We start from the raw sequence: 22,680 nt of genomic DNA on the forward strand, positions 1-22,680 counted from the left end.
GCAAATAAATCCAAGGTATCAATGTCTCAGAAGCTGCCGAAAGCTACAAACAAAATTATATACGCGTTGACCAGAAACATGTTTTTTTTCATCATTAAAACAGATTTTCCGTAATGACTGTGTATTTGGATCGGAATAATCCAAGTGATTGGATCCGAATGAGAACTTTGGGTTCTTTTTCTCTCTCTCTCTCACACACACACACACACACATATACACACACACACACACAGCAAGGAGGTGTGAGTTCTTTGTTGGTACGTCAGAGTGGAAAGAACAACTTCTCGCCTACGTTCCTGTCTAAGTTTACAGGCAACATGAGTCTCTTCCTCGCTTCCTCCCTTCAAGAATCTCTTTCAGCAACCCCCTCGTATTAAATGCCCCCGCCCCCCGCCTCGCTTTCAGACTGCTTCCAGCATACATTTATTGCTTTGTGTGTGTGTGTGTGTGTGTGTGGGGGTCCCTTTCTGCAAGCACCGACCCACGGGGACCCTTTCACGTTGCTGGTGTGCACAGTGGCTGCTGATTGTAACCTCATGTGCCCCCGCTTGTGAGTCATGCAAGCTACAAAGGCAGTTTGTGTGTGTGTGTGTGTGTGTGTGTGTGTGTGTTTTGGTTTGAGACAGTTGGGGGGGAAAAAAGGCCAGAATACTGACTACTTTCATGATGTGATAATCAACTCAACCACTGACACTCACTCGAAGCATTATGGCATCAAGTGCCACAGGGTGCACATTAGGGGCAGTACTATAGGGGCAGATATCGATTGTGCGCGGTTGGGTTTCGCACGCACACACACACGCACACACACGCACACACTGCAGTCATTTGTGAAGGAAAGTTGCTTGCTAATCAGAAGTACTGTCACTCTCTTAGTCACTGCAAGGACAAATGCTCAGTGTCCTTAGATCTGATTACTGCTTTTACTTATCGCACTAGAATGAGTTATGCCTCCATGATGGAACGTTAAATTGATTTAAAACATATAGAGCAAGCTTTTTATGGTTTCTGTATATAAGTTATTGATTTCCCAAGTACTCTGCCGTAAAAGAGGCATAAAACAATAAAATTGCAACAAAAAATAACCACCATTTCTGTGCTACAAATTTTGGTCATTTGGAGGGAGCAGAAAGGAAACACGGATAAACTAAACATATATGGGAAATGTTTTGGCAGTCTTCAACCAACAGATACGGAGGAACAGTGTTATTCCTTTAAAGATGTGACAACTGACACATTTAGGTTCTATATCCTCTCCCTTATAGCGGTTGGGGTCTCCACAAACTTCAATAGAGCAAGATGTTAAATATTCAATTCAACCTGAACTAAATCTATTATAAGCCGTTTCTGATAAGTCCATTTGTTTAAGAATTAAACCCGGGAATAAAATTCTAATACATGCTAATAAATGCATTTCATTTTGGGTGACATGCAACTATAAAACCCACTAGACTGCAGTACTGATACGGTGCCGCCAGGGGGAGTTTTCACTCTGCTCTGACTGCATGACCACAGGAAAACACACACACACACACACACACACACACACACACACACACACACACACACACACACACACACACACACACACCTTGACCCAGCATTCTGGCCACGCACAAGTACTCACACAATGCCACACAAAGTAAGAGCTTCTTTGATTTTATTTTTAATAGAAAAAAAGAAAGTATCCAAAATAAAACAGGAAGTATCTGGTAGAGATGACCCAACAAAAAAAAGAAAAAAGTGAGCTCAGTCCCGTTTTTTTCTCATGTGTGCGTGTGTGTCTGTGTGTGTGTGTGTGTGTGAGAGAGAACACTGAATCAAAGCAGAACTAGAGCTTTATGATGCAGATTGCCATTTGCTGGTGAAATGAAAGGGGTGTGTGTGTGTGTGTGTGCGTGTGTGTGCGGTTGTCTGGTTTATCTGTACTTGCTGAGGTGTGTTGCAATGACAGTGTGCGATGTGAACAATAAAAGTCTCCATGTATGTACGTGTGTGTCGGCTTTGATCCGCAGTGTTACGGTACATATGAACGGGGGGGGGGGGGGGGGGGATTGGGTCGAGACACGAATGATCTGAATTAGCTTCAGTCTGCCTGCTGTGGTGAGGAGGATGACGAGGATGATGCTGATGAACTACAAAAGGAAGGCAAGAGGAAAACAAACTGAAGAAAAAAAAAAGAAAAAAAAAGGGGGCCGTACACGGAGCTGCGAAAAACAATAAAAATAAAAGGTCCTTGACATCAGAAGGCAGAGTAGTTTAGAGTTTCTAAATCACTGGCGTGCCCCTTACTCTCTCTTATTAAAATATCACACTTTTTTCCACTCTTTTTCCGCCCGCACCCATTCGCTCAGTCCCCCCGTGGCCCAGGTGACCCGGCTGTCGGTGGACGGGCCAAAAAGTTCCTGGCGGTGTTACGCGACTCCTCCGCTTTCACCACCTTCGTCTCCCCAGGGGCCTCCTTCCGTGAGTCCCGGGCCCCCAGCGCCGGGGACATTTGTCCATACCAGGAGCTCCACGTTCAGGAGTCCCAACGTCCTGTTGCACGGGTTAAAATATTCAGGCAGGTACAGCCGGATGGACGCGGAGGGACAGATGGAGGGACGCGGAGCCGACGGTCTCCTTCTCGTCACGTCCTCTGCCATCCATCCCTCCCTCCTTTCATCCGTCTGCGCCTTCATCGCTTCGCCACCTCCATCTGTCCGCTCGGGGGGGGCCTGAAGGGATGAGGAGGGCTGTGGCCTCCGAAGAAAGTGCTCTTCATCCCATTTTCTCTCTCTCTCTCTCTCTCTCTCTCTCTCTCACTCGTCCCCACTTCTTTCGATTAAAATACTATCTTTGCCGTACGTTCAAAAACACACACGCACACGCACACACACGCTCCTGCCAACATCTCAACGCCGCATTGGTAAAACACTGATTCAGCAGGCACACGCATCAACACACACACACACACACGCGCACGTTGTGAGGCCCTCTGTGAGGGTGAATCTCGGGGGGCCTCTGTGCTATGTCCCGTCTTCGTCCTCCTCCTCCCCCGAACAGTAGTCTCGTCCCTGCGCGGAAAGACATTAGAGAGAGACAGAGAGAGAGAGAGAGGATGATGTATCCTCAGTAAATAAACTGCTTTAAAAAGGATCCTTAACCCTCTGACTCGCACAAACACTCGTCTGTGTGCCGGTACCGGCGTAGCAAATGCTGGGTGAGAGCAAACCCTCACCCCCTCACACACCCCCTCCCCTTGCTCGTCTAACTGTTCGCTGTCTCGATTTAAAGGCTTTAAAAACACAGGCCGCCTCTCAAGTGGAGAGAAACAAAAAGTACCACTCAGCAGCTGTATTTTCATTTTGTGCAACCTCAAACTTTTACCTCACCACATTTTTTTTTCCATCTCCATTGCCCCCACTAGTGTTATCTGACAGCCGTGGTTGCTTTGCAAATTGAGGATTAGTCGATTAACCGGTCAGTCATTGTTCAAATAATCGGCGACTGTTTGGCGTTTTGCTTTAAAGGCCCGTAATCAATAAACCAAGCGGCTGCGACTCGGCTGCAGGCATTAGATTCTTCTACGCGGTCTCACGGGATACACGATCTCCTCACGTCGGTCAAAATAAAAACATTTGAAGACGTCAGCTTGGGCTTCAGTTCTTTATTTTCTGGACCGTCAATGGATCACAATGTTCTCCGGCACATTCGGGACTTTCTGTAGTGGCCAGACCGCGAGATGAAAAGTTGTTCGTGATGAAAGTTATTTCCACGCAGCAATACACCTACAATACGGCTAAAAACGTTGTTGTTCACAAAACACACCGACTCATTTTAAGGCCGCTTGAAATTTTTAAAAAAAAAAATCAAATGCATCACACGAAATTTGAATCGATCAGACACTCGCCATCGCTTCACTACAACCTCCTTTTCAGTCACGAACTACCGGCGAGATCAAATGCCAGACAAAGAGCAGCAAGTGCTCGTCACTGCCCCCCCCCCCCCCCCCTCCATCCCCCCACCACCACCATCTGGGCTGGTGTGGAGCCCATAAGCTGAGCGACAATGTGCACTAATTCCTGTTGTTGTAGTACGGCCTGTCTCTTTAAATGTTAAGACCCAGCTGTTTTGTTAAAACGCTCACTGCCCCCGCCCCCCCCTCCCTCACCCCCCTTACCCAAACACCCCCCCCCCTCACCTTCTCAATCTTCTCATCCAGCATCTTGAAAAATTCCTGCTGGCTCTCTGACGTGTGAATGCTGAGAAGGGAGAGAGAGAAAGAAAAGAGAGAAGGAGGGAGGGAGGAGGGGGGAGAGACGAGGAGGCAAGAAATACATCATGAGAATTTTCCATTACACCCCCCGCACACACACACACACACACACACACACACACACACACAGACAGAACGGCTGTGGAGGAAGGAATTTAAATAATCATTTATTAAAGTATTAACGTCCAAGAGGCAAAATATCGCGCAGCCACCAACAACCATCTGTTTACATGTACAAAACACAGACACACACACACACACACACACACACACACACACACGGCGTAATAAAAACCAGACGCAGCATATCACTTACTTCCCGCGTCCTAATATCAACACGCCCGTTCTAAGTAATGACTTAATGGAAGCTGGACGGAACCGTCTCTTAAAGGGCCAGCTCACCCAAATCACAACAGGCCACCGGTTCAGCGAGCGCTTCGGGTTTTATTGGAGCCGTTCGCAGGGAGCCGGCGAACACGGCCGCATGACCGCTACGCGTCAAAGAGGAACTACGCGCGTGTTCTGTAACGGCGGCGCTCCGGAGCCGCCTGTAACGCGTGGGTGATATGCAGCTACTGGACACTTACTTGGACTTGATGTTTGCCGAAGAGACCTCTTTCTGCGGTTTGCCCCTGTACTGCACATTGCTCTTCTCCTGAAAGCGCACACACACACACACACACACACACACAAACGTACAGCGTGAGTTCCCCTTATCAGCTGTTAAAACACACAAATAGTTCACCTCGGCAAACAGCCACAGTACTGAACAAACACACAAAACAACACATCAGACCTGCGGTTCCTCACCCAGCATCCCCCCCCCTCCCCCTCTCTCCTCCCCCATGTCTTTGAGCCTCTGCGTATAGTTTCCTGCCACATTAAAACACAGCGTGACCTGCTGTGTAGAAAACCAATACCGGGTCCAACCACGCGGCGTGGTCGTGCTTGAGGTGAAGAGGTTCCTTCTCCGTGTGGCCTGCGGACCGTCGCCGTGATGCCGACGGTTCCCGAGCTGCAGCCACGTAAATCAACGGCGGTTAAGTGACAGCGCTTCGGTGTTGTTAAACGCGAGATTCCACTCTGAAATGTGAAAACGTCGTTTCATCGGGACGAGTGATGGACTCTGGGTGCCATTTACAGTATTTCACGCGGCCCGATTCTCGGAAAACAACATCCTTGGACGGCTTCTGGCCGGGCGAGGAACCATAAAGCCACGGGGCAACAGCTGTGTCCTTGTGTTTTGTAATATTCATGCCGTCTAATCAGCATCTTGATAAGTCACATCTGTCAAGTGTTCGCTGACAAGGATTCGAACAAAATCTGTGCAGAAGACTTAAGAAATAAGCCTTTTGTGTGCAAAGGTCTGTCATCTCAACTGGTGAAAAATGGGAATGAAAAACAAACGGTGGCGTTTACATTTTTATTACAGATTTACAGTGTTTAAATCTGGATTTAAAAAAAGCTTGACTTACTCTAATGTAAAGTACACTTCACTTCACGAACTGCACGACTTGTCGTGAATGGCTGGTGGTTTTGTTTCAAACTGGGAGTTATGGGAAACCACATTTTTACGCCGGCAGGTTACATCCAGTAAAACATGAGGTGGGAAATGGTGTGTTTTCTACCGCTTGTCATTACTGTAGTTGTAAGGATTTTACACACACACACACACTCAGCATCAAATGACACTCATGTCTGGTGGGTGGATCATCCTTCCGTGTGCTGAGAATAAATCGTACCTTGTGTCTTCAAACAGAGTGTTTTGATTTACTGTTTTTATTTATTTATTGCTGTTGCATTGCATTTTTCCAAAAAAAAACCAAAGACTTGTTCAATGACGATTCCACATTTCTTTCCACGGGTTTCGGGAAAAAAAAAAAAAAGAGTTGAACCAACCGAGAGGTCGGCCCCTGCATTCCACACCAGCCAGCGGGGCCGCCGCCACCTGCGTGTGAGGCACCGCTCCGCGTGTTTCTGCACATGTGCAGGAGACAACGTGTGCATGTGTGCATGTGTGCGTGTGTGTGTGCGTGTGTGCGTCTCTCTCACCAGGTTCTCCTGGTTGCGTGCATTCAGCCGGGTTTCTTCCCCTCTCATGTACTTCACCTCCTCCACTCCCTTCATCTTGTATTCGTCTGAGGAGGGAGGTTCAGAGAGAGAGAGAGAGAGAGAGAGAGAGAGAGAGAGAGAGAGAGAGAGAGAGAGAGAGATTAAATGAGGGCGAGTGATGCAGGAGAAAAACACACAGCAACAACATGTATTCTACCGCACATAGAAACACGGGCCAGATTCATCTCGTGCGTCCCGGTGAATACGACTTGACGGACTGAAATGATTGAAGCATGTCATAACTCCCTCACCGCGTTATTTCCACATTAACGACGGCCACGCCATCGATTCCAGCTCTAATTTGTGTCCGAGTAATCTGATGACTGCAACCTGATCCAGTGTTTTAGAAAGTGCACATGACAGCGGAGGTTCAAGTGGGAGGAAACTAGTCATCTCCTTTCTATTTAAGCTGCAGCACACGGAGGATAAATAAAAATACATTGCGTCCATGTGGACAGAGAGAGAGAGAGAGAGAGAGAGAGAGAGATGGAGGGGATTAAAGATCCGCCCGACAGCTTCTAGGCTGCAGGGACGGCTTAGAACGTTAAGACAGTTAAGACGAGCTCACTGGAGAGAACGCCAACACTTCCCTGCAGGTCAGCAGGTCAGCAGTGCACCTGCACCTGACCGAGGTTCCACACGAACCCCCCCCCCCACAGGAGCATCGAATCCCAGCTGGCCAGATGTTCCGGAGCTCCGTGGCGGCCGTGCTGCGTCAAACATGCCAGCGAGCCACGGAGGGGAAACATGTTTTACAGTTAGAAAAAGTTGTGAAACCGGATCGTCGCACGGACCGAAAGACTCGTGTGGAGACACGCGCGTAAAACGGTGTTTCGTGACCATTTAGCACTTAATCGTCCGTGGAAGCAGCAAACGCCGATGACTAACCGGGTAAAAATAAACACAGTCCAACATCTTGAGAAACACTTTGTTGGGACTTTTAAAAACCCAGAAAAGAACACTTATGTCATGTTCCGACACCCCAAATCTAAGAGATGATATCGAGTCTCTTATCACAGCAGATGCAGCATTGGTGTCTGGCCCGACCGGGAAATAAATCTGTGAAGGATGTAAAATGAAAAACCCAACGTACAGAGCAAAGCCCACCTGACACCGAGCTGCTGGACCGCTTACACACACACACACACACACACACACACACACACACCTCTCTACCGGATCTATTGCACATATTCTATTTAACCCCCCCGCCCCCCGCTGTCAGCTGCTGTTTTATCCATGTGTCTGTCTGAGCCACTTTGTAACAGTGTTGAGGGGTTCAACCCCCCCCTTCTAAACCCCTCCCCCTCTAATCCCCCCCCCCTTCTAATCACACGACGCACCTGGAGAATCACCTGCGCTTCTACATCAGACACGTGCGTCACCGCGCGCGCGTGTGTGTGTTTCTTCTATTCTGTTTGCAGCAGGAATGTAAACGTGTCGGTTCCTTGTCTGAACAAGCTGACACACACACACACACACACACACACACACACACACACACACACAGACACACACACACCCTCTGACACTACACAGGATCCCCGGACTGAGACGCGCTCCGTAAACACGGAGGGAGACACAACTGGGGGCCGTTTCCTCTGCGTCTCACACGTTCCTGCCACCATCAGCCTCACACTTGGACCTCAGGCCACATCGTGATGAACGCCGGGGAAAAGCCGGTGGAATTAGCTGCCGCTCCGGGTTACATAAACAGATCCAAGTGGACGTTTTCAAGACGGCAAACTGCGAAGGACGTGTCATCTGGTGATTTGGCGCGTCGGGCTGCAGCCTGACGGGTTAAACTGTCTGAATGTCTTTGGATCGTCACCGAGCTTTTAATGCGACGGGGACACACAGATCAAAGTGACCCGGCTTACGCCGATCAACACTCATCACACCACAGACTGCGCTCCGCCACAGATACGAGCCAAAAGTGGTCGTGCTGTGTGTGTGTGTGTGTGTGTGTGTGTGTGTGTGTGTCTGTGTGCGCGTGCAGCAGTCATTGTCACAAGGAACGACAAGAGTGTTTCGTCACGCCGGTGTTGGCCGGGCTCGCTCCAGGACAGAGATGGAGGGGGAAGGGGGGGGGGGGGGGGTTAAAGGACTATTTTCAGAGGCCGTGATTTTTGTGATGTGGACATCTGTCTCGTCTCTGAATAGAGACCGGCGCTGCAAATGCTCACGTGCGTGCGTGTGTGTGTGTTTCTATTCCAGACGAGGCCGTGTCATTTTTGTGCAAGCGGCGTTTTGTACGGGTGTGACTCATTGTAATAACCACGATGGAGCACACGTGTGTGTGTGTGTGTGTGTGTGTGTGTGTGTGTGTGTGTGCGCGCTTGTTCTAACAGCTCGAGCGGTCCTGTGGCGATGTCACTCTGTCCTCCCCGCTGTGTGTCCTACCTCTCAGCCACTCTGACTACAGGCCACAACACACACACACACACACACACACACACACACACACACACTTCTGGTTCCATCTGTCACAATATTCACACATCTTTCACCAGCAGATTCTCTTTTCTAGCCATAGTAATACAAAAATATACGAGAATAACTAGAACTATAAGAAGAAGATTCTGATCAGCTGACATCAGTGATTGATTTACTACGCTACGGTTAGAAGGACCGACGTCCTGATCCATCAGGCTGATATCGTCGCATGATGATGCTCAAAAAAGGCCCAAAGCAAATTGAGGGAGCAGAAAAAGAATTGCCGTGTCGGGAATCAGTCAAATCTACTGGCAGAAGAAAGACTGGAGTGTGCAAATAAACCCAGTAGCAGCAACCAGCTCCAGTCAAACACACACACACACACACACACACACACACACACAAAATGTGTTGTCAATCTACAGCGGCTGCGTGTACATAACGCATTTGACAAATACCCTGAAATACTTCCGCTCCTTTGAGTAAATCTGCGTGTTTAGTCTCAACACGACTCCCAGTATCTGGGTCACGTGACCTCTACTCAACAAGGGGGAACTCGCCGTTCTTTCCCAGGAACGGCCCGCTCCACCGTCACACCGGGAAGCGTCCCAGCGCCGTCCACCAGTAAGCAGCTCCAGTCGGTGGGGCCGGGCTACGGGCTCCTTCACCTTTGTTCTTGCCGCACTCGAAACCCGGCGTCCTTTTCCGTGCCTCCGATTGTTTTTCTCCCGCACGCAGGACCTGTATTTGTTGTGGGTTCGGGGCTCGTGGCGTCTAAAGAGCAAGGCGAGGTAATTCTCCGAAACGATTCAAGGACGCGGGCCGCCCTCTCTCTGGCCGCGTGTTCGTGTGATGACATTTCCCGAAAGGCCCGCGCGCTCACGCAGCGGCTCGGCGAAGGAACGCTCGCCGCCATTGAACTGATGAGCCGACTGAAACCAATCAGCCGATCCCGCTTTAAATCCCCCGGAGTGAAAAAAAGAAACACGCCTGTCGGGTGTTTTGCAGCTGTTTTGTCGGGCCTGAATCTGTCGGACCGCCTCGTCAACACAACACGAGCTCTTGAGGAATCAGTGTGGACGGGGGGAGGGAGGGAGGGAGGGAGGCGGGGGGGATACTTCACATGCACACACCGTATCTCCACTCTAATCTCTCCACCAGCGTGGTGTTGTGAAGGGTGTTGCTGTTTTCCCTCGCCGTCCTTCAGTGTTTGTGTAACGCGGCTCGGCCTTTTCCGGTTATTGTGCAAGAGAAAGAGACGGGGGGGGCTAGTCTGACTATCTGGGACACACACACACACACGGACAATCCCGTCGGAGGGGGATCAGGGCGTGAACGAAGAGGGCTGCACCGTCTCGCTTGACACAGCGACGTGCAACGCACAAAACAAACGCGAACACAAGTAGGTGGACACGTGTCGTGGTGACGGGGGGAGAGCGACAGATGTGTGTTTATCTGCACGTCTGTGTAGGCGGCGGGCTGACTGATGACAAGAAAAAAAACGACAATTCTTTTCCGCCTCGATGACGAGAAGTACGCCGGACGCGGCGGAGCAGCTCGGCCCGGGTCGGGGAAAGGGCGGCGAGTTCAGTGGGAAGGAATGAGGGCGATGACGACGCGGGGGGCCGGGGGGGCCGGGGGGGGGGAGACGAGGTCGGAATTTAGACCTGAAGAAGGAACAAAAGATAAGACCGGATCTAGATGAGATGAAGGAAAACAACAACAACAAAAAAAGGGCGTGAAGAAAGCGTGTCATTGGGCCTGAGATAATCCACCCTATCCAGGTCACTTCTGTTTACCACCTCCAGCACACACACACACACACACACTCACACACACACACACACGCACACACACAATAGTGGCCCAGCAGTGCCAGTCCGGGGCCCCTGTAACCAACCGGCAGTGACACTGGCGGGGACAGGATGGGAGGAAGCGGGAGGAAAGAGGAGGAGAGGTGAAAGGACACAAGGCTCTGACCCGATGAGAAGGAGAGGAGCCGGGGAGAGAAGAAACACTGGTGGATGAAGGCAGGAAGAGAGGGAGGAGGAAGAGGGCGCGCGGGAGACCCAAAATAGAGAGAAAAAGGAGGAAGGGAAGAACGAGGCCTTGAGCCTGGGGGAGGGAAGAGGCGATCTGACCGAGACGGAGAGAAGGGAACGAAGAGAAAGAAGAAAAAAAAAGGGAAGAGCGTCATTCTGCCTTCTTCTCTCAAGGAAACCGCGGGGGGGTGGGGGTGGGGGGTTAGAAGAGGATAGGAGTGACGAGAGAGGCGGCCTTCAGAGGGGGGGGAGGAGGGGTCGGAGGGAGGGAGGACCTCCTGCGGATCGTCATCTGCCGCCTCCATCCGCCCGCTTAGCAGCCATATTCTTAATCGCTGTTAATCCCCCCCCACCCCCCTCCCCTCCCCCCTACCAACCAATCATCTCTCTCCGTCTCTGGCCTTCACTTTCATTTCTGTCCGTCACGGCTCGACAGCCCGCGTTCTATTATTAGAGCGGCCGCTTACAATCATATCGGTTACAGATTCATCTGTTGATATTGTTTGTTTTTTCTTCTTCAATGAATCACTCTATAAAGTGAAATACGCCTCGGATTCTCATTCCATCGGATAACCCCCGAGGTTCCCCGCCTCCGCCGCTTCTTGACCCCTCGACGGCGAAGCGGCGCCTGCTTCTTGCTCTACGTCAGCAGCTGCATACTGTACGTCTGACGCAGAATGTAAATCATTCGGTCCAAAAGGAAATGACGGGACGGGCTTATACAACGAAAATATTCTTGGTGCATTTGTTTTTTTCCGCACGCTGTTGGGATGAAAAAAATGCTTTCAACAAAAAGTGGTGACGGAATACTGAAGATCTCCCCATTCATCTCGAGCTCCTTTGGCCCCTTTTAGTTGGAAAACCACTGGATTAACCCAATGAATCAATTCATCTTTAATGGAAGCTCCTCTCCTCTTCTCTTCTTTCCTCTCCTGTCCCCTCCTTTCCTTTCCTCTCCTCTCCCCTTCTTTCCTCTCCTCTCATCTCCCCTCCTCTCCTCTTCTTTCCTCTCCTGTCCCCTCCTTTCCTCTCCTCTCCCCTTCTTTCCTCTCCTCTCATCTCCCCTCCTCTCCTCTTCTTTCCTCTCCTGTCCCCTCCTTTCCTCTCCTCTCCCCTTCTTTCCTCTCCTCTCCTCTCCTCTTCTTTCCTCTCCTGTCCTCTCCTCTCATCTCCCCTCCTCTCCTCTTCTTTCCTCTCCTGTCCCCTCCTTTCCTCTCCTCTTCTTTCCTCTCCTGTCCCCTCCTTTCCTCTCCCCTTCTTTCCTCTCCTCTCCTCTCCCCTCCTATCCTCTTCTTTCCTCTCCTGTCCCCTCCTTTCCTCTTCTTTCCTCTCCTGTCCCCTCCTTTCCTCTCCTCTCCTCTTCTCTCCTGTCCCCTCCTTTCCTTTCCTCTCCTCTCCTCTCCCCTTCTCTCCTCTCCTTTCCTCTCCTCTTCTTTCCTCTCCTGTCCCCTCCTTTCCTCTCCTTTCCTTTCCTCTCCTCTTTTCTCCTGTCCCCTCCTTTCCTCTCCCCTTCTCTCCTCTTCTTTCCTCTCCTCTCCCCTTCTCTCCTCTTCTCTCCTCTCCTCTTCTTTCCTCTCCTGTCCCCTCCTTTCCTCTCCTCTCCCCTTCTCTCCTCCTTTCCTCTCCAGTTCCAAAGACTAAAACACCAAGAACGCCCTGAAACGCCATTTGACGCCGCTGACCAACTTCCCCTCCGCGCTGCATGAACTGTCAACACAGATAACGGCCATAAAACCTCCGCGTTGACAGTTATTGTTTGAAATGGAGAACTAAACGCTGTAACGGCGAGAATATACTGCGAGGGCAGACGAGGCAACGCCGAGCAATTAACGGAGCGATACGGAGCATGAAGCTTTTATTGACAGCCCTCTCTCTTCGTGTGCGAGTGTGTGTGTGTGTGTGTGTGTGCGCATACTGACCGGTGAAGAGGTCTCCGTTGCTGTAGGCCTTGCCGTGTCCCTCCTCATCGCTGGGCACGGCCGACACCTGCTTGGCCGAGGTGCAGCCCATGGCCTCACACCCTGAGGCCTCTCGTCATCTCACGCTCACCTGGACGAGGACGAGAGAGACAAGACGCCGCGTCCATTTAGATGCCACGCTTATTCAGAACAGCACGCGAATCGCCGGCGCCGCCGGAAAGCGCCTTTTCCTTCCACCGCCTTCACTCCCGGCGTTCAGGAGGCCACGAACGCAGGTTGAGTCATAACATGAATCGGGAAGAGAGCGATGCGGATTATTTCGGACGGGGCTAAATAAAGCGACGGGCATTATTGGTGGAGAGGTTGATTATACTAGACTACCTGGTCAGAAGTAGGCCTGCAAATAAATACATACGAGACATTATGCAATAGCATTGAATACCTTTGGGATTTATCAATCAACTGGTGTTACATTTAAAAAAATATTAATATATATATATATTATATATATATATATACACACGTAGACAAAAGCCTGACATTATTTGTGGTTTTATGTGATGAACTACCTGCAACAAATAATAGAACATTCTATTATCCCCCTGAAGAAGTCTGTAGGGGGAATGTGTGCTGCAGACAAAGAGCCAAAGCCTCGAAACGCTCCAGGATTCACTCCCGAGGGAAATATCTGTCTCATTAGCAGCTAAACGCTTCATTATGTTCACCGGCTCGTCTCTGTCTGCGTGTGCCGGGAAGCTCGTGTGCGGCGGCGTTCATGGCGGCTCGCTTGGCTTCAGAAGGCCGCCCGCCGGGGTTGAAGAAACAAAACCCCCCCAAAAAACGTCTCCGTAGTTGTCGATAGACACGTCGCCGCGGGCGACAACTTCTCGTCCTTTCAAGCGACAAAACTCTCTCCCCGCCTCTTTCCCTCGATTAACTCAACGCCGCTTCTAAAGTGATTGAAACGTTGAAGCGTCCTTCACCCAAGCAGCTCCCTCTTACCACCACGAGTGTGAGAATGAAAGTCAGGTTGCCGTTGGCAACCATCGGAGGAGTTGGTCAACCAAACCGTGCCGTGACCCGAAATAGAAATTGCGATATTTGATATTTACATATGAAGGGTTCACTTTCCGGGACAACGGGGAGGCGAGTGGAGTTGACTGCACACGCACACACACACACACACACACACACATCACACGGAAGCCAATGATTGCCGATCACTTTAATGAAAACTGGAGGTCGGGTACATCAGTGAGAGGAGGAGGAGAGCCGAGTGGGCTGGACAGGCTTTAGAAAAGGACAAAGACAAAGGTGGGAAAATAATGGCAAAAATAGGTGGGATAGAAAGGGGCCCGAGAGAGCTCCAGAGGACCGCCGCCGCCCCCCCTCCTTCAGCCGTCCTGGGGCCGTTTGAAGTGGACACGCTGCACCTGAGCGGCCTCCGTCACCCGGGACACGGACGCCGAGAATACACGGTGGTTGATTACAGGAAGAGCTCACGGTCAGTCTGATCAGGGTTTGAGTTTCCATGCCAGACGTCTCTACGCTGCCAGACGAGACTCTTTTTATAGGAAACGCTGCTATTTGAAAGTGTGGAAAACTGTTTGTCTAAAACTCGCTCTGCCGTCCGCTGCCAAGAACCAAAACAGAACTGGAACTTTCAAGCAGCCGCGGCTGTCAACACTCATGATTATTAAAAGTCCGATTCCAGATGTACTTCCACATGAGTTCAACGCAGAGACACATTTCACATGACGTGGGTTTTTTTTCCACAGACTTTGGGTGGACTCATGAATGACCGTAAACACACAATACAGGACTCATCCTGGGAATGTAAATAAAGCAGGCGAGCCAGTTCTTGTTGTTATCACGGGAGGGAACAGACAGGATCGTCTTGACACCAAAGAAGTCGAGTGAGGCCGGAGGCGGTTTGGGATTCGGCACCACGGGGGGGGGGCGAATTTTTTAATAAAAGTCTGCTTCCTTCTCAAAATGGAGGCGCCTTAAGCCAACAAATCCGAACGAGAAGTACGTTAATGAAAGGAACCGTGATTGTAGTTTGGGATTTATTCATGTGTGTTAAAATGTCATAATCAGATGTATAAATACAAGTCTTGTGTGTATATTAAGCATCCTTTTATATACTGCTGTGAATCAGTGGTGTGTGTGTGTGTGTGTGTGTGTGCAGTAGAGGATGACGGAACCTTTACGAGAAGCTCTTTCTCAACTCTCCAGGTACCACGTGTCATCCACGGAGCCGGAGCACAGCTTACAAATGGATCCCTCAAAAAGGGCCGACAGGTGAGAGGAGGCTTTCGCCGCGAATCGAGACGCCCACACACACACACACACACACACAGGTTGTGTGTGTGTGTCACCCGAGGCCGCAGCGTGTGTCCCGGTGTATAAAGCAGCTTATCGGAATGTTCCAGGCAGCCTGTGAAACCGCTCCCTTACTACAACTACGGCTCACACACACACACACACACACAGGTCTTAGTGCGGCCTCGGGCACATTGTGTCTGGCGACAGCGTTTCAATGATAATCTCCTCCGGCGTAAGGGAGTGGAGAGGGAGGATTCCTCACCGCCGAGGACGAGTTTGCACACCCGGGAACGTCTGGGTCGCTGGTCGTCCGTCAGAGAGTCAAAGCAGCAAAGACCAAAGGAGCCGCTGCGTTCGTGCAGAGCTGAAGAACGATGTTCGGTTAGCAAAGAGTTTCCCCTCCCGAAACGCACGGTGACATTTTGCCTTGATGGATTTTCAACTTTCAAAAAGGATCTGAGTGGGCGGCATCTGTTCGGAGGGCTCTGATTTGTGTGTATTGAAGAAAAAAATAAAAAATCAAATTGCGAGTCGGCGCAGGCTAAAAATAGCCCCCGCCGTCCCAGGGCCATTGTTGTGTGCAGGGATAATGCCAGGCTGCGGCAATCCTGTGAACCAAACTGCTGTCACTTGGGTCGAACACATGAGCTACGGCCGGTAGGGCGACTCTCACACAGCCGAACACGGCCAGAAATAAACCACCGCGGCCCGTTAGAAGGCTGAGGTTGGGCGCTTGCTTCAACAGCACACAAATCACTGGTTGAAGAGAGACAGTTTTACGACGGTGTGTCTTTTTACACTCAGGAGATCCTGTTCGTATCTTAAATAGTTTTTTGGGGGGGGATGCTTGGCTCGAAAGATGTTATGTATTAATAGAGAAAAAGTCCAAAATGTGATGCGTCAAAAAGGCACATTTACCAAAAAGACACTTTGCATCCCAACCGAGAAAAAGAAACAACGCAACGAAGGAAAACTAGAATGGTTTAAAAGGGTACACAACTTTTGCATCGCTTGCCATAGAACTCGCGCTCTTAAAGCACACAAACGGCTTCGTACGGTTACGCTTCCCAAAGAGCCCCCATCACTGACCACAGCGGGGCGTAGACACGGAAGTGTGTCAATGGGACAGGCTTAGTGTGCTGAGTCAGCTAAGACCCTCACACCAGCCAACGACCTCTCGCCCCCCCCCCGTGTGTGTGTCTCTCTGGCACACACACACACACACACGCACGCTGAGCCGGCATGATCTGATAAACATTGCCTCGTCTGAAAGGGGATAAGGGGTCTTAACACCAACTGGCACGCGACCACCTCAGGATTCCACGCAACTCGCTCCAGATGCTCAGCATTCATCGCGGGGGGGCAAATACTCGCCGGAGCGAAAGCGGCGGCCTGATTTAGAGTTTGTAAATAATGCCACGATGTCGGCCGTCGTCTCGTAGCTAAAAGGGGGCGGGGCGGGGCGGGGCCTCCAGACGGCGTTTCGCCCCGTTAGCAACCTTAAAGTGTGTCTAACCGATGACATAAGCCTCTGCGGCGCTACAGCCCTCGGTTCAAGGCGTGCTGAGGCCCCCAAAAAGGGAGCGACGCGTGGCGGATGACCAAGCCTTTGAAATGAGTGCGACTTGGCAAACACGCAGGCCTGCCCGTGCCTGCATGCCGGGAGCTGGGCGTGTTGACCTGCCCGCATAGGCCTAGTGTGTGTGTGTGTGGGGGGGGGGGGGGGGGGGGGGGGGTATGCATGCTTGCATAAACACAAACTGTGCACACAGGCTGAGCAGTGTGCAGCGCGGAGGGTTTCTCAAACACAGCGTTGTGCCAGAGGCCAGAGCCTGAAGAACTGGTTAAGCGAAAAGCAAGAGCGAGAAGAGCACTCAACGATGCAGCAGGTTATCTTTCTTTTTTTTTTTTTCTGCAATGGCGCCGATTGTCTTGTGGGGTTTATCGGTTCCCACCAGTCTACTGTAAGCAGGAGTGGCCGGCTGAGATTCGGCTTCCTGGTAAGACGGCAGGGGGGGGAAGTGGCGTCTTGAAAGCCGCACGCGGGAGGGGGCGGGCCAGAGGAACCAGCAACATTTATTGCTAAAATATGTTAGACGTCTAAGGAATTTGACACGGCGGTTGGTGCATAACATCGGACAGGAAGAGGAAGAGACAATGGTTCCTGATTGATATCGAGTTCCATGTCAATATTTCCACATGAAGTTCTGTCTGTTTGTAAAGCGCTTACGTGGATTGTTTTTTTCTCTATTTCTTATGCATGTTTTATTATAATAGCGACATAGGAATGGATAGAGACCTTTATCTCAGTCCGTCGTCTTACGTCATGGTATCAAGAAGTCATGATATAGATTAGTGACTACCAGGGACTTTGAAACAAACTAATTTTACTGTTGAGGCCTCAACATATATATAAGAAAATGTATATAGACAAACAAGACCACCGGAATCTACTCCACGGGGGTGGGTGGGGCGACCCTGATCCCGGTCCGCTGCCTCCTCCCCTGGCCAGCAGCTCCACCCGGTCCATGCCGGGGGGCAAAAGCAACACCACACTGCTGGAAAAGGCGGCGGAGGGAAGGGGAGGCCCGTTGGAACCAAAACCAGGACCGAGGGGATGAGAGGGGCTCCTCCCCCCCCCTCCAAAAAAAAGGGGAACCTGGTGCTTGGACACAGTAACTCCAAATCCCAAAGTAAATACAAGTTCTTTGCAGCCGCTTCAGAAAGGGAAACCAAAGCATTAACCAGACAGGAAGGACGGCCGATATAACTCTGGCTTTGACATTTTTACTTGGAATGGCTGCTGCTTATAAACATTGCCGATGGCTCCGTTCCGTCCAAGTGTCCCAGTGAGCCAGTGAAGGGAGCCAACGTGCCCTGAAACCGGAAAAGCAGCCGCACGCAATCCAGACGTTATTAACAGCGTTCTTCTTTTTCTACCGCTGCACGTCAGCACCCGGATCTATGACCACTAATAAAACATAGTATCACCTCAACGTGCAAGTCGCCCCGCTGTTACTTCTCCCCCCCTGAGGAATAACCTACCAACCCAACACAAAGTCGGCTCGGAAAAGCAAAAGCAAAAACACCTGGACGGCGTCGGCGGGGTGTCTTTTTCGGCGCGCGCCGCAGTGTGTGGAGCGAGTCCTTTACCTCTCCCTGTGACAGAGCAGAGTCTCAGTGCGACGCCGGGGCCAACGCGTCATAATATTTACTCTCGCCAGGCAGCGCCGGCCGCACCTCTCCTCCTGTCCCAGTCGAAGCAGTCCATCAGCCTGACAAGCCTGGGAAGCGGCGCCAAACGCGCGCGGGGCCGGCGGGCCGGTAAAAGGCTCCTCCCGAGTGGTTTTGCTGCTGCAGGAGTCTCTCTCTCTCTCTCTCTCCCTCTGTCTGTCTCTGCGTGTCTCTAAGTGGACGCGCGGGATGGGCGTAGACACACAGGGTGGGGGCGGTGGAGGAGGAGGAGGAGGAGGAGGAGGAGGATACAGGCGCTCCTCTGTTCTGTTGGGTGAAACCGTACAGCCTGCCCGCGCGAGGCACGTGCCGCTAAAGAGCCGTTAGATGGTTCCACGTTGGCGACAGGCCCGTGAAATACGTTTGAAAACAAAAAAAAAGGAATAAGTAAGTGAGGAAACGCATCGTGGCGTCGGAAAGAGAAGGAGGCGACACCATCAGGTGATTAAAGACAGACTTCAAGTCCAGGTCCAGATCAACGTCCTTCTCCTGTCCCGTATTTAACAGCTAACTGCACATCTTTCCGTCCGGGCTTTTTATCCTGTTATTGCCTTTTTTCTTTTAACCTATTCAGGTTTAGCATGAGTGAGGCGGTGCGTTCTCATCACACCGCCCGTAGGCCTACGCACAAGGTCAAACGCGCTTACGTTTCACCGCCCGAATCGCCGCCAGCGAAACATGAAGAACGCCAAAGGAGATAAATCTCAAGCTGACGTCCTCACGCGGAGAGCTGCAGGCGAGGGCCGCGTCTCGCGTCTCAACAACCATGTTCTTTCACATGCAAACCGCTGCTCCCCCGTCTGTCATCCGGCACTGTGACACACACACACACAGCGGGGAAACCTTCCATCCAACAGAGACTAATGACACTTGAAGTAAGGCTGTTATAATTCACACTCCGCCAGCAGCAGCAGCAGCAGCTGTACCGGGTGATGTGACTGAAATTATTACCACAGCATCGATATGTGTCTTGCGTGCAGCAATGGCCAAAAAAGGGTCGAGGAAGCACACGGCGGTTTTGCATCAGCCGAGACCAAAGTCGTCATGTTTTGATCGAAAAAAAAAGGCATTTCAGGTCAACTTACAGCTGAGGATCTGGGCTTTTCGCATCGGTTTATACAAACTAGGCAAGTTGAATAAATAGATAATGTTTATAATATATATACAACTGTAAGTTGGAGCCCCAAAAAAAAATAGAAAACAGTTCATGACCAGATTCTTTGTTGCCGCGCTGCAGAGAGTTCTCCTGGGTGTTTACATTAAACGTCACACAAACTCCCCCAATACTCAACAGCAAACGGCAGAAAGCAGAAGGTCTGATTTCATTTTCGTCCCCATCGGTTTATATGAGAATATTTGGGCCTTAACCGAAGGTTCCGTCTCTGTTCTCTGTGTCAGAGAAACCTTCTGTCTGACGGCCGACAACGTGCACACACTTCAGGGTGAGAACGAGAGACAAGAGACGAGCTAAAATCAGCAGCAGCTCCGTGTACCAACTGGACACCGAGTGCAAACTGCCCTGTAAAAGGCCGCCGGGGTGGAGGGAGTGTGTGTGTGTGTGGAGGGGGAGGGAGGGCGGGGGGGGGGGGGCGCCACTTCATCGGCGGGACGCTCATAAAGCGAGCGGGGCTGCACGGCCAACGCCTGCTGACTCAAACGACGAGCAGTCACAAAAGCAGACCGATGGCAGAAATAGCTCAAAGCCTACGATCTGCCCGTCGACTGCAATGCGCGCGCACACACACACACACACACACACACACACACACACACACACACACACACACACACACACACACACACACACACACACACACACACACACACACACACACACACACACACACAAACCTGAAATCACCAAGCAGCGGAGAACGAAGTTGCAGTTCTTAGTTGTTGTTTTTTTCCCGCCGTCGCAGCATTTGCGGCTGGAGCTTCGGTTACAGGCGGACCCGGCGGTCGGTCAAACTGCCCGGAGCCCGGAGGGATCGCGTTGCGCTCGCCTCGCGCTTCCTGGCGCCGGAAATATAGACGAGCTCATCACACCTGAGGGCCGCCGGTCAGAGAGCGCGACGCCAGGGACGAAACGCAGAGACGGCCACGGGAACTCCCTCTCTCAGACACACACATACACAGGCAGAGAAGACATCCTGGTAACCATGGAAACCCTCCACCTCCTCACACGGTGACATCACAGGTGTTGAATCATGACCCGGACAAGGGGGCCGAAGCACGTCGCCTGACCCCGCCGTTCATCAACTCAAGGTGAAGAGGCCGCAGGTGGACGCAGGCCCTTGGGGCGGATGACGATGATCGAGGGGACGAGGGGGAGGACGGGGGGAGGACGGGGGGGACTAAGAATAGATCCTCGTGCCTCGGTGAGAGAGACAGAGAGGACGGGGAGAGGAGTGCGTTTCAGTTTCTTTGGATAGCTACCGGAAACCGTGAGCCATATGTGGGAACCGGCTCATGAACACACACACACACACACACACACAATTCTCTCTGTGATGAGCAAGTGAGGGGGGGTGGGGGGCAGATGGATGAAGACAAAAAGATAAATGAAGTAGCCATGGGGAGGGGGGGGGGGGGGGGGGGGGGGCGGGGCTCGTCACATCCACTCACAGGATTGCCGGTACGCGATCATAACTTCTAACCTTGATGTAAGCCGCCGGTGACAGGACGCTCCGCTCTGTAAACGCCGGCACACACCAACCTACATTAACACCACGGCTGCTGCACGCACACGCACACACACACACACACACACACACACACACACCGACTGGATGCAGCAGTCTGGTGGTGATCACGGGAAATCCACAGCAGTCAACGGCCATATGGCACATTTAAACGTAGAAGTTACCTCGTCCCAATGGTGATGTTGTGTGTGTGTGTGAGAGATGGTGTGTGTGTGTGTGTGTCTGTCTGAGGAAGCAGGCAGGCATTTGAAGCAGACTCGGGGCTGAGTTTTAGTTAATGAGTGTGCACATCAAATCTAATTCTGGCTGCGTGACTCTCCTACCATCATCACCACCATCATCATCATCATCGTCGTCATCGTCATCACGCCGCCTCATCGGAATAATGAGCAACACACCTTTAGTACTTTGGAAAGAGAAGAAAGAAAAAACGAGCGTGGTGGTCACCAGGAGGCGATGCCATGGGAGCTGCGAGGAGCCCTCTCAACAGCTGTGTCCAGCTGCGCTGCATGGAGACACTGGGGCGCTTTGTTCCAGGGGGGTGCGGGGGGGGGGATACATGCATACATACAGACATACAGTTTAATTTCCACCCGTAAAAAGGGGGAGGGAGGGGGGGGCATATAGCGGTGGCACAGCAGACCAGGATGTGTGGAAAATTTCAAATGCGCCCGAGCCATCGCTGTCCGAGCGAGAGACCGGTCACACGCACGCGCGCGCACACACACACACACACACACACACACGAAAGAAACGTACGCGTATCGCTTTGAATGCCCCCCCCCCCCCCCCCGTTGTGGTCGCTCGTGCTTTGACTGCGGTTAAAGCGAGCGACCACCCAACAAACGGGGAGAAGACAAACAAACACACCGAGAGATGCGAAGCCCCGTGCGCGCGCAGGGAGGAAAGGCGGCGGGTAATCACGGTGCATTCAGGGAACAACAACAAAAGACAGGAGCGAGAAGAGAGACGGAGAAAAAGGAGCCACGAGTGTGACCCGGGGGGGGGGGGGGGGATGAAGGGGGGGTCCGCGGCACCTCTCCGGGAGATCGGTGAACTAAAAGTCGTTCCCGCGCTCGTACTTACTCAGACGAACCGGCTCGCCTCGGTCCACCGGGGAGGAGGGTGGATCGCCGGGGGGGGGGGGGGGGGGTCAGTCTTCCGGCTGCTGGGGCGGGCGGGATCTGCGCGGCGCGGGAGCTCAGAGCCTCGAGGACCGCACGCAAACTGCGGCTTGCGTCATTTCACCAGGATGCCACTGTTGCGCGCAGCAATGCAGCCATCTTGCCGAGGAGTGCCCCCCCCCACCACACACACACACACACACACGTCCAACCCCCCCCCCCCCCCCTAGCTGCTGTCTCACTTTGGCCCCCCGTAACGAGACAGACCCACCACGAGCTCCTGGTGTTTACCTTGTGGGCGATCCGAAGGGAAGCACGTGAGCAGGAATCGGCACAGTATCGTTTAATTTCTTTGTTTCCGTCACCACGTTCAATCACTTCATTCTCGCTGGTGTGAAGTACAAATGTCCAACTGAAAGGTGGTTATTGGCGTTTTAATCAACTCGGTGCGAAGTAGCTCCACCTCGTCCAGCTGTGCGGATTGTATTGCTGTGAATAATTAATCCACTGATATGATAGAACACA

At 51.8% G+C, this 22,680-nt stretch overlaps 2 protein-coding genes across 6 annotated transcripts in view; one reads left to right on the plus strand and one right to left on the minus strand.

Annotated features, from left to right (window-relative positions):
• Positions 1-22,680, plus strand: part of npl (N-acetylneuraminate pyruvate lyase (dihydrodipicolinate synthase)) — a 64,619-nt gene that overhangs the window by 27,070 nt on the left and 14,869 nt on the right. The window lies entirely within an intron of this gene.
• On the minus strand, positions 1,644-22,619 carry LOC120824482 (uncharacterized protein C1orf21 homolog). Of its 5 annotated transcripts, none has more exons than XM_078108567.1 (6): positions 22,447-22,619; positions 12,768-12,897; positions 6,311-6,396; positions 4,846-4,913; positions 4,184-4,244; positions 1,644-3,056 (listed from the first exon to the last, which is right to left on the minus strand). In XM_078108567.1, exons 2-6 carry the CDS (start codon positions 12,856-12,858, stop codon positions 3,009-3,011), a joined length of 354 nt encoding a protein of 117 aa, XP_077964693.1. In that variant the 5' UTR covers positions 12,859-12,897; positions 22,447-22,619; the 3' UTR covers positions 1,644-3,008. The 5 variants fall into 5 exon arrangements, with proteins under 5 accessions (XP_077964693.1, XP_077964691.1, XP_077964695.1 ...); XM_078108565.1 differs by having other exon boundaries at positions 22,118-22,466; XM_078108569.1 differs by lacking the exon at positions 22,447-22,619 and adding an exon at positions 20,181-20,444.

Source organism: Gasterosteus aculeatus, chromosome 8 (assembly GCF_964276395.1).
Source record: "Gasterosteus aculeatus chromosome 8, fGasAcu3.hap1.1, whole genome shotgun sequence".
NCBI classification, from domain to species: domain Eukaryota; kingdom Metazoa; phylum Chordata; class Actinopteri; order Perciformes; family Gasterosteidae; genus Gasterosteus; species Gasterosteus aculeatus.